We start from the raw sequence: 15,438 nt of genomic DNA, 5'->3' as shown, positions 1-15,438 counted from the left end.
TTGTTCTTGATAAACCTGAGCTGCAGTAAAAAAAAAAAAAAAATGGTAATTGTTATTAGATTGTAATTAACATTTTTTTTTTTTTTTGTGGCTTTTTTAAACAAAAAGGTTTTTTTTTTGCATATTATCTCCATGAAGTGAGTAATAACTAGTATTAGAGTATGTTAAAATGTGAGAAAACATCAGATTAGCAGCATTAAAAATTTTCTTATTTCATAGTTTTCACACATTATGTGTTTAAATATATGTTTCTTTGCTTCTAAAGTTAAGCTGAGTGGACAGTTTTGTAACTCCAAGAAAAATAGGTTCTTAAAAAAAATTCTATTGCATTGTTTTGTTTTGTTTTTTCATGCCTAAAGAGGAATAAAAACACTCAGGAAAGAAATCTTGAATAAGGTGCTTATAATTCATGCATGAAAGGGTTAAATTAAACAGTTTCAAGGTTGTTCCATACAGCAGAAAAAGTTGAAGCTTGGTACCAATCATGTGTACCGGTATGTCAAATTATATTAAATTCCAATCAATATTTGTTGAATTACACTGGGTTACAAAAAAATGTTTTTTTGCAAGTTGTCTAGGTTTTTTCAACTGAATTAGGACCATTTTGCACCGCTAAATTCTAGATTCTAGATTCTGTTGGGTTTCTGTAAATTGGCTTAGAGTCTGGTTTTGACCAACTCTATATATAAAAGTGTCATGAGATAACTTTTTTGGGATCTGGGGCTATATAAATAAAATTTGATTGATTAAGTGATTTGATTGGTTTTCCCCTGTAAGTCGCTTTGGAAAAAAGCGTCTGCCAAATGCATAAACATAAACATAAATCCAAAAATGACATCTTGTTTTTTCTCAATCAGGTCAGGTTTTTTTGCTAATTTGATTTTGAAAAATTTGATCTTCTCACAAAATTGATTACATTTTTGTGACTTTATCAGTTGATACTTTATATAGTTCTCACCCAAAATAGGTTTTAAGAGAAAAAAAAATCATTTTCTAACAGGATGTATTTATTATTTATTATGTATTCACCGCAGATGTAGCAGAATACGTCAGGATTATTTTTGCAAGATCTTCAAGTCGAAGCCATTTCATTCACCTGTAATATTAAAAAAAAAAACAATCATAAATTGGCAAAAGTAAAATCTTCAGAACTCTTTTATTGTTAGAAATATGAAAGAATTTTGTATCATATGATGTGAAAATGCCCATAAATGTAAGCAAAAATGTTAAAAAGCCAATATGTAGCATAGTTCAGCAAGTTGACCTGATTGAGCAAAATTAATGTGATTTTTGGATTCAGCACACCAAAAAGATCCTAAATCAGCTCAAAAAACTTAAACAATAAATTTGTTGTTGACCAGTGGTATAATGAAAAATGGGATTTTTAATGTTAAATGTAAATGTCCACAGAGTCCACATTCCACAGTGGATGTGGACAATTTTGAGCCAGATACAAGATATTGTTCTAAGCTACGGGTGGATCAAATTGGAGGCTAATCGGAGTCATTTTGAATTTTTTATGAATTTTTGAAAATTGCTCAATGATAAGAGATAGGAAAATAGTAGATTTCGTGACCTTGCTGTGACCTTGAACTTTGGCCTACTCGGCCCAAAATGTAAAGGGTTGGTCCCAGGGCCTAGGCCTATCTGTGGGTACAATTTGGTAAAGATGGTTGTAATAGTTTTCCCTTAAAGTTATTCACTCACAATGTTCAATTTCATTTAGATTCAAGAGGCATTTCTGTGTTTTGTTTTGTTTTTTTTCTTTCTATTTTCACATTCAACAGAGAAAACCACATCATCCCTATTTTTCGGTGCAGCACAGAATTTAAAAATCACAGTAAAAGACAAAGTCATCATGACTCGGTGCATATTAACAGTATGTGCGAACATCAAAATGAATTACATTCACAAAGGTGTTCTGGGTAAACAAGATTCCCGGGGCAAAAAAAATGTGACCCTTTTAGAAATGCAGCTTAATTAAAGTTCCTTTTGCACTGAGATAATAAGAGACTTCCTTATTTTAACTAGAGCTCTGAAGCATTTCGTCGTTACTCCTCAGTAGGTGCTATCCTTAATTACAGAAACCCTGAAAACAACAAAGTTTCTGCGTGCACCTTTTTCTTACTGCATGAAAAATGCCTTGCTTGCTATTTAGAAATCAATCTGGTTGGGTTTATTTGTGAGAAGGATGAATGACCTAAATGAATATGTTGGAGCCACAGCATCTTTTTTTTCAGCGATTTGTTTATTAAGCGTAAATTGATGACCAAAAAAGATTATTTTTGTGTTTACCTGGCCCCTGTGTTCGAAATGTTACACTAATCTTCATAGTTATTACAAAGAAAAGCAACCAAGCAGTGTCTGAAAATTTTATTTTATGACATCTCTCCTTTTGTTCGGTTGGATGTTGCACACCAACCACTGATGGTAAAAACAAGTAAAGGTGAAAGAGCGTTCGCACAGCACATGGCCAACAATTGTGTGATTTTTTTTTTTTTTTTTCTTGGTAGTGCTTTGAATATTTCAACTGAGCTGGGATCAATGGTGAGGATAAGAAGCTGTCTCTATGGTACATCTGTGAATTATTCAGGAGTCAACCATGCTTGCAGAATCCGGTTTCCTTTATGTCATCTGCAGGCTGAGCTATCCAATGACCAAGTGCCCATGTCTGCCAGTGCACCTGACACACCCTCTGCGTGTCTGCCCTTATGACGCACCTTTAAAATACACACTGGAGCGCTACTGAAATAAGCATATTTTCTTTTGTCGACTGCAGCCTCGCTTCGCTCGAGTGTGTTATCACAGGCAAAAAAAAATGACGGCAGGTCTGACAACAGCAGCTGAATGACACAGCTCCCATGTGATAGAGCTGTATGTCTGCATCACAGTACATGCATGAAAACAGATAACACTGTCAGGCTTTTCTGTACGCGCACTTTCCCTCTGACAATCCACTGACGTTATCTGTATTATTTACAGTGCCGTGTGTGTTTAACATACAAAGTGACTGCCATTTCATAGTCGCACAGCAAACTTCAGCTCCTTTTTTTTTTAGAGAAAGTAATTTAAGCATCTGTGCTGGCATTGAAAAGGACCTTTGATCTGTGGCATGGCTATGCAAACAGATGTATCCTGGTTATTAAGCTTTTGATAAATGTCACCTATCATCATTCCCCACCCCTTATTCAAACATGTTGTCCTCCTGCAGCTCTCTGCTGTGTGTCTGGGCAAGTTAAGCGCTGTCATCTATCATAATATATTTAGGAGATTTTTTTAGAAATTGACACGATAAAATATGACTTGAGCCACTCCTATTCACATAAACATGGAGTTAAAGATCCCCCCGAACAAAAACACAGCTCAAGGTCAAGAATTGATTTAATATTGCATTTAATATTTTATTCTAACTGATTCAAAGTTGGAGGGTTATGAGAAAGGCGTGGGTGACTCAGCAAATTATATAACTAAATATTTAGCTGTGGGTTATTTGCAGGCTGTGTGTATGGTTAGTGAATTTGCCTCTGACTTGTTGTAGGTGGTGCGTCACCCGTGCTCCACCTCTACAGAGCCAGGGATGCAAATACTACCTTTAGAGGTATCATTTTACGCTCGAGCCTTTGTGTGAAGACGTGCGGCCGTCAGACCACAGCGGCCCTTTTACAATGAAAAAAAAAAAAAGTCAGCATACCGCCGTCAGCTGAGATGCATCGATAATAACTTTCAATAGGATCAGTCAACCAGTCATCGCCACCATCACTACTACAGCTATGCCCATTGCAGAGCTTTTGGGAGTCCAGTTCGACATGCAGCTGCTGTTGAAGCTGAGTCTGTCTGTGGCTGTGGTGCTCCTGGTTTCTTGGGCCTACAGGTTTTACAGCTCCAGGGATACAAAGAAAACTCATCTCTGTGTCAGCGACAGCAAAGAGCTGCAAAATACAACCTGCCAAAACTGCAAGACGGTCCCGCGCCGTCAAAGCTCACCGAAACACGACACCGAAGATGGGGACGAGCGACACGGACCCTCGAACGCAGACGCAGCAGCCGCTGATGACCTGACATCTGACAGCATCAAAGAAAAGCCAGCAGAGGCTCAATCATGCCAGACTGAAAAGAGTGAGGACACGTTTAGCACTTCATGCACTGACCAAGATAACAGCGAGGAAGGAGAAATACTTACTCATCAGAGGCAGGCAGTGGTTGCCACCAGTAATATTTCATTTGGATCTACTTTGAACCTTCCTCGTCCAACAGAGAGAAGGATGGTCAGTGCAACGGGGCGCCTCTCCCCTTGCTTTTTGCAGAAGCTCCAGGGCAGTGTGGGAGTGGGCAGGGAGTTAAGGCAGGACTTGGAGCACCAGGGGGCCTACTCCAGCTTCCTCTCCAAGGCAGAGATCAAAGTGGAGGATGCTAACATCATGTCAGAAGGAACAGGAGATCAGATTGTACGTGGAAAGATATATGATTACTACGTTGAGTCCTCCTCTCACTCCATTACAGACTCCAACACTATGCTAGGTCAGAGAAACACTGAGTCACAACCGGTGGAGTTTGGTAGTCGAAGCAGCAGCAGCAGCCTCGTAGAATCACCTTCCTCTCTGAGCCCCATCATTATGCGTGATCTGGTTTTGCCACAAAGTAGCGTTGAGGATACCTCTTCACTAAGAAGCCTCAAGCAGAGGCACCCCACAAGGCCTGTACTCCTACGCAAGGAGAGCTATCTGTCTGCGGCAGAGCAGTCTGAGCTCTGCATTCCTTTTCTAACTTCAAGGACCTCAGCTCCAGCGACACAGATTCAAGCTGCAACTGGCAAAGAGTCCATCTCTTTCCACCCTATGACTCGTCCCTCTACAGACAACAGAAGTCGTGATACAGAAGAAGCAACTGAACTAGAAAATGTCACAGGGGCTTCATTCCTACACCTTCCCGCAAGAACTATAGACGGTATAGATTTGGAAAGCTTGAAACTTGATTTAGGGAACTGTTTAGAGGCACTATATCTGGCCAAAAAACAGGGCCAGACGTCTGTGCAGCAAGCGGCCCTTGGAGTCATGTCCGACAACTACCTCCAGGTGCTCAAAGACCCAAACCTTTATGGTCGGCTGATGGCGGGTGAGCGGGAACAAATCAGAAAGCAGAGAATGAAAGGGAGAAGGTTTGTTATGGTGGCGGATATGGACCCTCAAGACTGGGCGAGGACCACAGAGGGGCAAACAGAGACAGAGCACAGGAGGACATCGAGTGCTGTATATTATTATGATGACTACAAAGACACCTGGCATCCACTCTGTCTAATCCCACAGGAGGTTATCTCTAAAGCCTGTGCTATGTGTACAATGGATAACTACTTATTTGTAGCAGTGGGCTGCCAAGGCACAGACAGAGCAATGACACCCTCAAAGAGAGTGTTTTGCTACAATCCTTTGACATCCATTTGGAAGGAGATCAGTCCTATGAATGAAGCCAGGCCTCGCTGCAAACTGGCAGCACTGGAAGGCTACATCTATGCCATCGGAGGGGAGTGCCTCTCCTCTGTGGAGCGCTATGACCCACGACTGGACAGATGGACATTTGTGGCTCCACTGCCTAATGATACTTTTGCTGTGGCGCATCACGTCACAGTTTGCAACGGAGAGCTTTTCGTGTCTGGGGGAACTCTTAGATGTATGCTACTGCGTTACAGCCCCAAAAGCAACAACTGGAGGCCGAGTTTGTTAGCGGGCGCCAAAGACAGAACCGCAGACATGGCGGCTGTGGGGAGATTTCTCTATCGGTTTGATGTTAACCCGCTGCTGGGTCTCAGTGTGTACCGCTACCATACAGTGGCTCGACTGTGGTATGAATGCAGTTCCAAACGGTTTCTACGCTGCCCTGCCTTTCAGTGTGTAACAATGGATGACACAATCTATTGTGTCAGCCGGCAGTTCACAATGAGGTTTGAAGCTGATGAGATCTCTCCAGCCTTCATAGATGAGGATTTGAGTGTCCTCTCTGTAGCTAAGGGCATACTTTTCCCCTTTGTCCTTTCACTGCCTGATAAGAAACCTCGGCAGACCAGTGTGTAACAAGGATTCAGTTTTCCACTGATGATAAGATTAGCTGGTGATGTAGTATCCCTACAGGGAGATGGTAAACGTCAAAGTTTCTTATTGATGGAGTGGGTTAGTCTTACTACTACTTCTAGAAAATTGGGTGACACTTTATAATAAGTACACACTGTGAAGCATTAGTTACGGATTAACAAATACTGAATTCATCATTTATAAAGCATATTTATGACATGAATACACATTAATATATGGTTTATAAGCACATTTATAAATGTTTTACTCATCATTAATAAGAACATTAGTTAAACTTTAATAAATACTGAATTCATCATTTATAAAGCATATTTCTGACATGAATACTCATTAATATATGGTTTATAAGCACAGTTATAAATGTTTTACTCATCATTAATAAGAACATTAGTTATGGATTAACAAATACTGAATTTATTGTTTCTAAAACATATTTATGACATGAATACTCATTAATATATGGTTTATAAACACAGTTTAAAATGTTCAACTCATCATTAATAAGAACATTAGTTATGGATTAACAAATACTGAATTTATCGTTTCTAAAACATATTTCTGACATGAATACTCATTAATATATGACTTAAAAGCACAGTTAAAAAATGTTTTACTCATCATTGATAAGAACATTAGTTAAACATTAACAAATACTGAATTCATTATTTATAAAGCATATTTCTGACATGAATACTCATTAGTATATGATTTATAAGCTCATTTATAATGGCTTTACTCATTAATAAGCTCATCTACAATGTGTTTAATGATTGTATTTTCATACTTTAGAAATTATGTCTTCAGAATCAGATTCAGAAAATCTCATTTGTAAATGCTTTATATGGGATAGATAATGTACACTTTAGTTGAGCTCACACCATAGACTTAATTAATGAGTAGTAAGTGCTTTATAACTACCTGAAATAATGAATTCCTGTATTAATAACTGTTTATAGGACATCTATTGGAAAATAAATGTGTGAGTTAGTATAAAATACCTACTAACATATTCACTAACCATTAGTACATGTCTGAATAGTTTATGTGTGAGCATAAATGCACACCATAACTGGTTTGTAAGTGATGCAATACTAAATGTTTAAATGCTGAATCCATAATTTATAAAGTATGAAAATACAATCAGTAAGCACATTGTAGGTGAGTTTATAAATGATGAGTAAAACATTAATAACTGTGCTTATAAACTATATATTAATGGGTATTCATGTCAAAAATAGGCTTTCTAAATGATGAATTCAGTATTTGTTAATGCTTAAGTAATGCTTCATAGTGTGTACTTATTATAAAATGTTTCCGAAAATTGTAACCACTGTAAACAAACTGTTAATATTTTTTTGAGATGTTGTTAGACCTTTCCACAAAGATTCTATTCCTTATATTGTATTTTATATGTCGCTGTATAAAGAAATGTGTGTTTAATGTATGAATCCTTGGCAGCAGATCTGAAATATGAGATGTTTAATGGTACTCAAACTCCTGTTTCTTAGATTTACACAGGATGTGCTGCCATGTAAATTGTTTGCTTATTTGATTTGCCACTCCTCCCCTCCATTAAGTTAGCTTTATATCATACCAGATGTTTCACCTCTAGCTGTAAAGATAAATCATAAATAGGTCCGAGGATAAACAGGTTCATTCAAATGTAACACATTACAGCAATTGGACAATATAGTTGATAATCTATCACTGTGCTGCATCGTGTTGGGCACAAATGTAATTTATAATGGCCTGAATACAATGCAATTATCTATAGCAGCTTTTTAAATATTACAAGTTGTAAATGGGTATGTCATACAATATAAATAGGTGAACTTCTTAAAGCATGCATCGCCGCACTTGATACTCTTACAACAGTAAGACTCTCTTATTATAATTTTAGTCACTCTCCCTTGGTGAGCTGGAAAAAGCCTGAGTATGTTTTGATTTTTGACTGTGGAGCCTTTGTTCAATGTACCAAACTGAATCTGTTTGTTTTGTTGCCTGTTGTTTTATAAACATCAAAGAAATGTATGAATCCATTGCATATTAATTCATAATTAGCGAATAATGGTACCCGGCCAAACGTCTGTTCCAGTATTTGTATGACTTATAAAACTGCAAACACAGGACACAAGAACAAGCTAAGCACTTCTTTTAAATATTGAGCAATTACCTTTACAATAGCAATATGCATAAGAATGGTCCAAAATAATAAATCCAATATACTTTGCTAATTTACAATCCAATCTCTCAGGCTGAAAAGCTGAAGCTGTTCAAAGACACAATGGTGTGACAGGTTTGAAAGAGTGACATGCTGCTATAGCACCATCATGTGGATCGGAAGGCAAACACAACAGTGCTTTTTTGGTAGACATGTTGAACTCAATACTGACTACGACAGAGGAATATCATGTGACACCCAGGCATCAGGAGCACAGTAGAGTGACTAACTAGCTAACAGTGGGTGAAACGGGGCTTCAGCTGCATTGGAAAGCAGCATGCAAGACAAAAAAAAAAAAAAAAAACGTAGGCAGACGCAGATGGTTGACCACCTAACATAAGCATCTTTGATTCTTCCTAATTAAACACTTTGATTCCCTGTAATTAAACACCTAATGGAATGGGAGTTAGACACGTCCCTTCAGACTGTCTTGGATGACTCATGGCTTCTGGTTTTCCTTGATACTCAGGTCAGTTCTGGCATCAACACTTGTTTTTTCCCTCTTCCTTTTCTATTTTTACACATAGTACCTAGGGCAAAATAAACAGCCCATTCTGAGTTGCAGATATTAAGCATGGAGAGAGAGAGTACGAATTGGCATGTAATTAAGTGTTGGAAAGGCAGACATAATTTATGCCCCCCCCCCTTTCGTTTTTTCTATCTTCCACAGACACTCATATACTGGAACATAAACCACTGGAACTGCTCATAACACAAAACACACAGTAAACCAGTCATCCACAGCAACATGAGAATCATTTTAATTCCTTTAAATTGCATTTATTTCCCAAATGGTCTGCTCCTTTACATTTTTATGCCACCTCAAAATTATGAAAAAGTACCAGAAAGCAGCATCAGTTTAAGCTTTTAAATTAATAAGCAAGCGTAGACAATCCAAGAACCTCAGAGTTGTGGCGGAGGAAGACTCAAAGCATGATCTGGGACCTGTAGCAGCGAGCGTTGTCTCAGATCCAGGTCCTTGTTGTTGTGATTGGCTTTATGGAGGTGGCTGGAGAGCATGTGTGAAGCCCTGGCAAAGCGGGTCTGGCAGAAGGCACTAAGTGGGTGCCTCTGGTATGCTGACCTATACACAGTCAGGGATGGAAGGTGTGACTGCTGCCTCTCCAAGTGATGTTTTCTTGACCGCAGCCGGTTAGAGTTGGTGGGGAGCGCTGTAAGAGAATACAGAGAAAAGTGAAAGTTAACTGCCCTGTTATGTGAATGGTTTAGAACACAGGTGTCAAACATACGGCCCGGAGGCCCGCCAAAGGTTCCAATCCGGCCCACGGGAGGAATTTACAAAGTGCAAGTTAGGGCATCAAACTCAAAAATAATATCATAATAACCTATAAATAATGACAACACCATTTTTTTCTGTTTGATTTAGTGCAAAAAAAACATTAAATTATAAAAATGTTTACATTAACAAACTATCCTTTAACAATAACATGTGAATAACTTGAACAAAATAAAGAAAATTAAGTGTAATTTTAACAATTTTCTGCCTGCTACTAAATGTTTTATGTATAACGGCTAAAATTTACTTAGGGGGTCAAATGAGTGGCCATTTTTGTCCAAAACAAAAGTTGTAAGAAATGCATAGAACTGTGTTGAAGTAATGCTAATCCATTTGTGCACAGACTACTGATATTATTTGACAGTGGAAGCTCTATTTTCAGGAATATTGGATTTTGAATAGCACGTATATGTGAAAACTTTTACTGGTGGACAGACGTGACATTACCCATGATGCTCTGGTCAGTACCAGTACTGTATTAGTAATAAACTTATAGACTTACTATTGCTAATTCTCCTCTTATTCATAAATGTTAGTATTGTGGATCTAAAACAATAACAGCTGACACAAAAACACTAAATGTGTCAGTGGACGGATGTGACATGGTTGTTGTGGATCCCATCATACTGATGCTCTGCAGCCATGTCACCGTTTCCACTAATGATCCCTGTGCAAAAACTAGGATCAGAATTATTTATTGTATAGTTTATCATCAGACTAAAGAGTAAATAACAATATAGAATTGTTATTTCTTTATAAAAATGCTTATTATTAGAAAACTGATGATTTAAAAAGTGTCATGTGACATTCTTAATGTATGTATTGGTGTAACATAAGCAGGATGGATCAGCACCATACTCCAGATTGAACCTGTAAAAATAAAACATGTGATATGTAGGAGAGAATCTTGTAAGAAAAATTGGGGAAGAATCTATCTAAAATAATAGAATATTTGTTTTTCAGGTAAATTCAGTTCAAATATAACTTGGCCATTTGTGACCTGAAAATATAGCAGTAATTGTGATGAAACTGTACATTTTTGAGCTGAAAACATAGTTCATATGAGCATCAACATGTTGCAACAGAACTGAAATCCTGTAAATTTGCATAACTTGCATTTACCAACACAAAGTTCCTTTGGGGATTCACTTAAATTGATTTCTTATGCACAAAGACAGAAATAAGACCTCTAAGCAAATTTTAGCCGTGTAAATAATGATAACACCATTTTTTTCTCTTTGTTTTAGTGCAAAAAACATTAAATTATGAAAACGTTTACATTAACAAACTATCCTTTAACAATAAAACATGAATAACTTGAACAAAATGAAGAAAATTAAGTGCAATTTTAACATTTTTCTGCCTGTTACTAAAAGTTTTGTGCATATGCATAAATGATAAGTTGAGGCATAATATTGATAAAATTGTAGTTATATTTCTTAACGAATTCCGATTTTTTTTTTTTTTCAGGTTATTCACATCCTTTTAGTTTGGATAGTTTGTAAATGTAAATATTGACATAATTGAACACTATTTTTTGCACTAAAACAATTTGGAGTTGTCATTATTTATTGGTTATTATGCTATTACACAGATGTCGAACATGCGGCCCGGGGGCCAAATCCGGCCTGCGGGATGAATTTGTCAAAATGCAAAAATTACACTGAAGATATTAACAATCAGTGTTGTCAAAATCATTTTAAATCAGGTTCCACATACAGACACATACAGTCCAATTAGGTTTCAAGTGGGTCAGAACCAGTAAAATATTATCATAATAACCTATAAATAATGACAACCCCAAATTCTCTCTTTGTTTTTTAGGTGTAAAAAAGTAAAATTACATGAAAACGTTTACATTACCAAACTATACTTTTACAAAAAACATGAATAACCTGAACAAATATGAACAAATGGAAATGTCTTAAGAAAAGTAAATGCAATTTTACCAATATTCTGCCTGTTACTAAATGTTTTGTGCGATTGTAACGCACATGTGTAAATGATAAACTGATAAACCGAGGCAGAATATTGTTAAAATTGCATTTGTTTTTCTTCAGACAATTCAAGTTGCTCATGTTATTCAGATTTTTAAGGAAACTTTGTAGATGTAAACCTGATCATAGTATAATTTTACTTTTTTCACTGTTATTATTTTACTGGTTCGGCCCACTTCAGATTAAATTTAGCTGAACGTGGCCCCTGGAAGAAAATGAGTTTGACACCTTTGGTTTAGAACAATAAAATGCTTCTGGGTACACCAAGATTTAATTGTTCATGAGCACAACTGTTGATGTGTTTTCCCAGACAAAGTGTGCAACAGTCAATGATGTTTACATTCTACTCAGCACTGGTTTCATATTCATGAGTTTAACCTTTATGCAGTGGTGACACGGCAGTTTAGACTTTGTTCGTACCAGAAATGGGTCTGTCAGACCTCTCAAGCTGCCATGTCAAGCTGTCTGGATGCCAGGGCTGCGGAGTTGGCAAAGTATGAGTGTGTTTACGCCCATAGCTCTCTTCATAGTGTGTGACCAAGTAATGAGAGGATAGTGAGCCATGGTGGGCAAAGAGCAGCTTGGATGGAAGCCCCTGGAAGATAACACACAGTGGTCTTGACATAGTTAGCCTGTACCCAATGGCCTTCACTGGATTGAGATATAGAGGCCATAACCTATTCTTTTAAAATAATCTTCAAGCGGCTCACAATGTGACACCAGCAAATTGCTTTAACTAGCTTTTAAGTGCCCAGTAGGACTGATGATTTTACACATTTTTTCATGACTGCTGAGTCTAACCAGAAACTTGCTTTCATAAAGAGTTTTATCAGTGGCCTTTATCTTTGCTGTCAATATTATGCAGAAGTGGCTGCAATCGAGAGAAGAAAGCCCTGACTTGCAGGGCTGTGACAGGCATTCAATTGGTGTTAATGTCATGAATGAGCAGTTAAAGGGTGACCTCAGCTCTCAGCAGGGCACATCTTCTCTCGCAGACGTCTGGCTTGATGTCCCGGTGGGGTCGGTAGTCTACACGAGCGGTGGTGTTAGCTATCTTCGGTTCTCGTGTGAACTGGACAGAATAAACAGACATTGCAAAGAAAAACAAGAAGGGGTGGGGTAGGGGGGGGGGGGGTACATATACAGGGACTTGAGCAACGAGCCCGACACAAGGATCAGCTCACACTTCATTATCGATCGGCACCGTTGTGTATATTTCTTAAGTCATTTCTTCTCTCAGATCCTGAACCAGCAGCCCATGGCCGAACTTCACATCAATGCAATTAGTCTGCGGCTCTAGCTTCTCCCACCAGGAGGCTGTGCTGATGCTGCTGAACTGAGGCTGCCTAATCACTTTGCTATAGATTTGACTACCGACTGAGGTGCTACAAAATCCTTGGCTGCATGCCACCAGCACAGCCTTAAGTTTTGGATACACAACAGAAAAAAAAAAAAAAAAAGCATAGGTGGGTCTGTGTTCCAACGGTCATTTTAAGTACCCCAGAATATCTTCTTATGATACTGGATCTGCAAAAATTGTTCGCCTGCTTTCAGGTTGGGCCTTATGCCAGTAGCACATCAACACCAAACGGCAAATATTAGTTTAAATCACAAATGTATAACGGCTGAAATTTACTCAGGGGGTCTAATGAGTGGCCATTTTTGTCAAAAAAAAAAAAAAAAAGTTGTAGGAAATGCATAGAACTGTGTTGAAATAATGCTAATCCATTTGTGCACAGACTACTGATGTTATTTGACAGTGGAAGCTCTATTTTAAGAAATATTGGATTTTGAATAGCACATGTATGTGAAAACTTTTGCTGGTGGACGGATGTGATATTACCCATGATGCTCTGGTCAGTACCAGTTAGGGATGGGACTCGGTAAAAATTTAACGATTCCAATTCCATTACTGATATTGCTTATCGATCCGATTCCTTATCGATTCTCATTGGGTGAGGTAATAAAAGAGTACAAATGGGTGTGTTTGCATTAACTGTCTTTTATATTTCCATCTGCACAGAAAATATAACATATACAGTTTGTACAAATAATAACAGATAACGCCGGGTCGGTTCGCGGGGGGGTGCAGTGAAAGTGAAACTAAAGACGTTTTACTAATTCCTCTGTTGCTGCATTTCTACTATGTGGAACCAGTTCGACTCGGCTCGGCTTGTCTCCCGTTGTTGTGCTCCTCATTTCCTTTCCCTTCTTACCTTCGGAAACTTGTATTTGAGGAGTTACGATGTTTGTTGCCCACACTGGAACCGGAACCAGCCCGGTGTTCACTCTGCCGCTACATTCACAAGCGCCGCTAAGTAGAGTATCAAATACGTGACATTCCTGTAAATGATTCACATGCTGTGGACAAATGTTTGAACATATTGGAGGGATTCCACCCTTCTGAAGACATGGAAGCTTTGACAGTGTTCCAGTGGACCTGGTGTCACCTTTTCAGGCCGTTTCTGCCTCAACGCCATGTTGGCTACGTTCTGACCAAAACAATGCAGCGTACATGTGACGTCATCACGCATGTGCAACGAAGGCTGAATCGATAAGCAGAATTGTTAAGCAGGCAGGCAAACAATTCCAAGGAATCGAGCTACTGGGAACCAGTTCTCAAAAAAGAACCGGTTCTCAATTCCCATCCCTAGTACCAGTACTTTATTAGTAATAAACTTACATACTTACTATTGCTAATTCTCCGCTTATTCATAAATGTTAGTATTGTGGATCTAAAACAATAACAGCTGACACAAAAACACTAAATGTGTCAGTGGACAGATGTGACATGGTTGTTGTGGATCCCATCATACTGATGCTCTGCAGCCATGTCACCGTTTACATTAATGATCCCTGTGCAAAAACTAGGATCAGAATTATTTATTGTATAGTTTATCATCATACTAAAGAGTAAATAACAATATAGAATTGTTATTTCTTTAATGTATGTATTGTCGTAACATAAGCAGGATGGATCAGCACCATACTCCATATTGAACCTGTAAAAATAAAACATGATATGTAGGATAGAATCTAGTAAGAAAAAATGGGGAATCTAAAAGAACAGAATATTTGTTTTTCAGGTAAATTCAGTTCAAATATAACTTGGCCATTTGTGACATGAAAATATAGCATTAATTGTGATGAAATTGGACATTTTTGAGCTGAAAACATTGTTCATATGAGCATCAACATGTTGAACAGAACTGAAATCCTGTAAATTTGCAGAACTTGCATTTACCAACACAAAGTTCCTTTGGGGATTCACTTAGATTGATTTCTTATGCACAAAGACAGAAATAAGACCTCTAAGCAAATTTTAGCCGTATAAATAATGATAACACCAATTTTTTTCTCTTTGTTTTAGTGCAAAAAATGATACTGGATCTGCAAAAATGTTCACCTGCTTTCGGGTTGGGCCATGCACCAGTAGCACATCATCACCAGACAGCAAATATTATTTTAAATCACAATGGATCACCCTATATGCAACAGGCTATAAGCAGATAAAGTGCTTACCTGGAATCTTTCCTCTGCCCAGTTACCTAAAAGGACTTTGTTTGTGTACTTCCGCTCTATTTTCCATCCTGGTTGAGACCATTTATCTTGTTCACTTCCCATGTAATCCATGCTATAGAGCTTGTCAAACACACATGAACATAGGTATGTGTAGCAGTGTTAAAACATGGTTTTCCGACTGAATAGATAGCATATAGGTGCATTCACCTGGTGCCTTAATGGCATAAGCAGTGGAGGGGAAACAGAGGAACACTGTTGCCATGGATACAGCAAACACTGAAAGGAGAGACAAGCCGAGTCTCCGAGAAGCAAATCTCC

At 38.0% G+C, this 15,438-nt stretch overlaps 2 protein-coding genes across 2 annotated transcripts; one reads left to right on the top strand and one right to left on the bottom strand.

The window, feature by feature from the left end:
- The first annotated feature begins 3,632 nt into the window (after positions 1–3,632).
- Positions 3,633–6,287, top strand: klhdc7a (kelch domain containing 7A). The gene has a single exon (XM_030133536.1). It carries the CDS (start codon positions 3,771–3,773, stop codon positions 6,063–6,065), a length of 2,295 nt encoding a protein of 764 aa, XP_029989396.1. The 5' UTR covers positions 3,633–3,770; the 3' UTR covers positions 6,066–6,287.
- A 2,920-nt stretch (positions 6,288–9,207) lies between these two features.
- cfap107 (cilia and flagella associated protein 107) lies at positions 9,208–15,231 on the bottom strand. Its single transcript, XM_030135023.1, has 4 exons — positions 15,121–15,231; positions 12,560–12,670; positions 12,019–12,193; positions 9,208–9,476 (listed from the first exon to the last, which is right to left on the bottom strand). Exons 1-4 carry the CDS (start codon positions 15,229–15,231, stop codon positions 9,208–9,210), a joined length of 666 nt encoding a protein of 221 aa, XP_029990883.1.
- Positions 15,232–15,438: the final 207 nt, after the last annotated feature.

Source organism: Sphaeramia orbicularis, chromosome 5 (genome assembly GCF_902148855.1).
Source record: "Sphaeramia orbicularis chromosome 5, fSphaOr1.1, whole genome shotgun sequence".
In the NCBI taxonomy this organism is placed as follows: Eukaryota; Metazoa; Chordata; class Actinopteri; order Kurtiformes; family Apogonidae; genus Sphaeramia; species Sphaeramia orbicularis.
This window is presented reverse-complemented; position numbering and strand designations above follow the sequence as displayed.

Excerpts from the sequence above, each read along its gene's own strand:
- klhdc7a (XM_030133536.1), top strand. The coding sequence starts at position 3,771 with ATGCCCATTGCAGAGCTTTTGGGAGTCCAGTTCGACATGCAGCTGCTG.
- cfap107 (XM_030135023.1), bottom strand. The coding sequence starts at position 15,231 with ATGGATTACATGGGAAGTGAACAAGATAAATGGTCTCAACCAGGATGG. Across the intron at positions 12,194-12,559 it reads GTGCCCTGCTGAGAGCTGAG|GGGCTTCCATCCAAGCTGCT; the intron begins GTCACCCTTTAA and ends GTTATCTTCCAG. Across the intron at positions 9,477-12,018 it reads GTCTGACAGACCCATTTCTG|CGCTCCCCACCAACTCTAAC; the intron begins GTACGAACAAAG and ends ATTCTCTTACAG.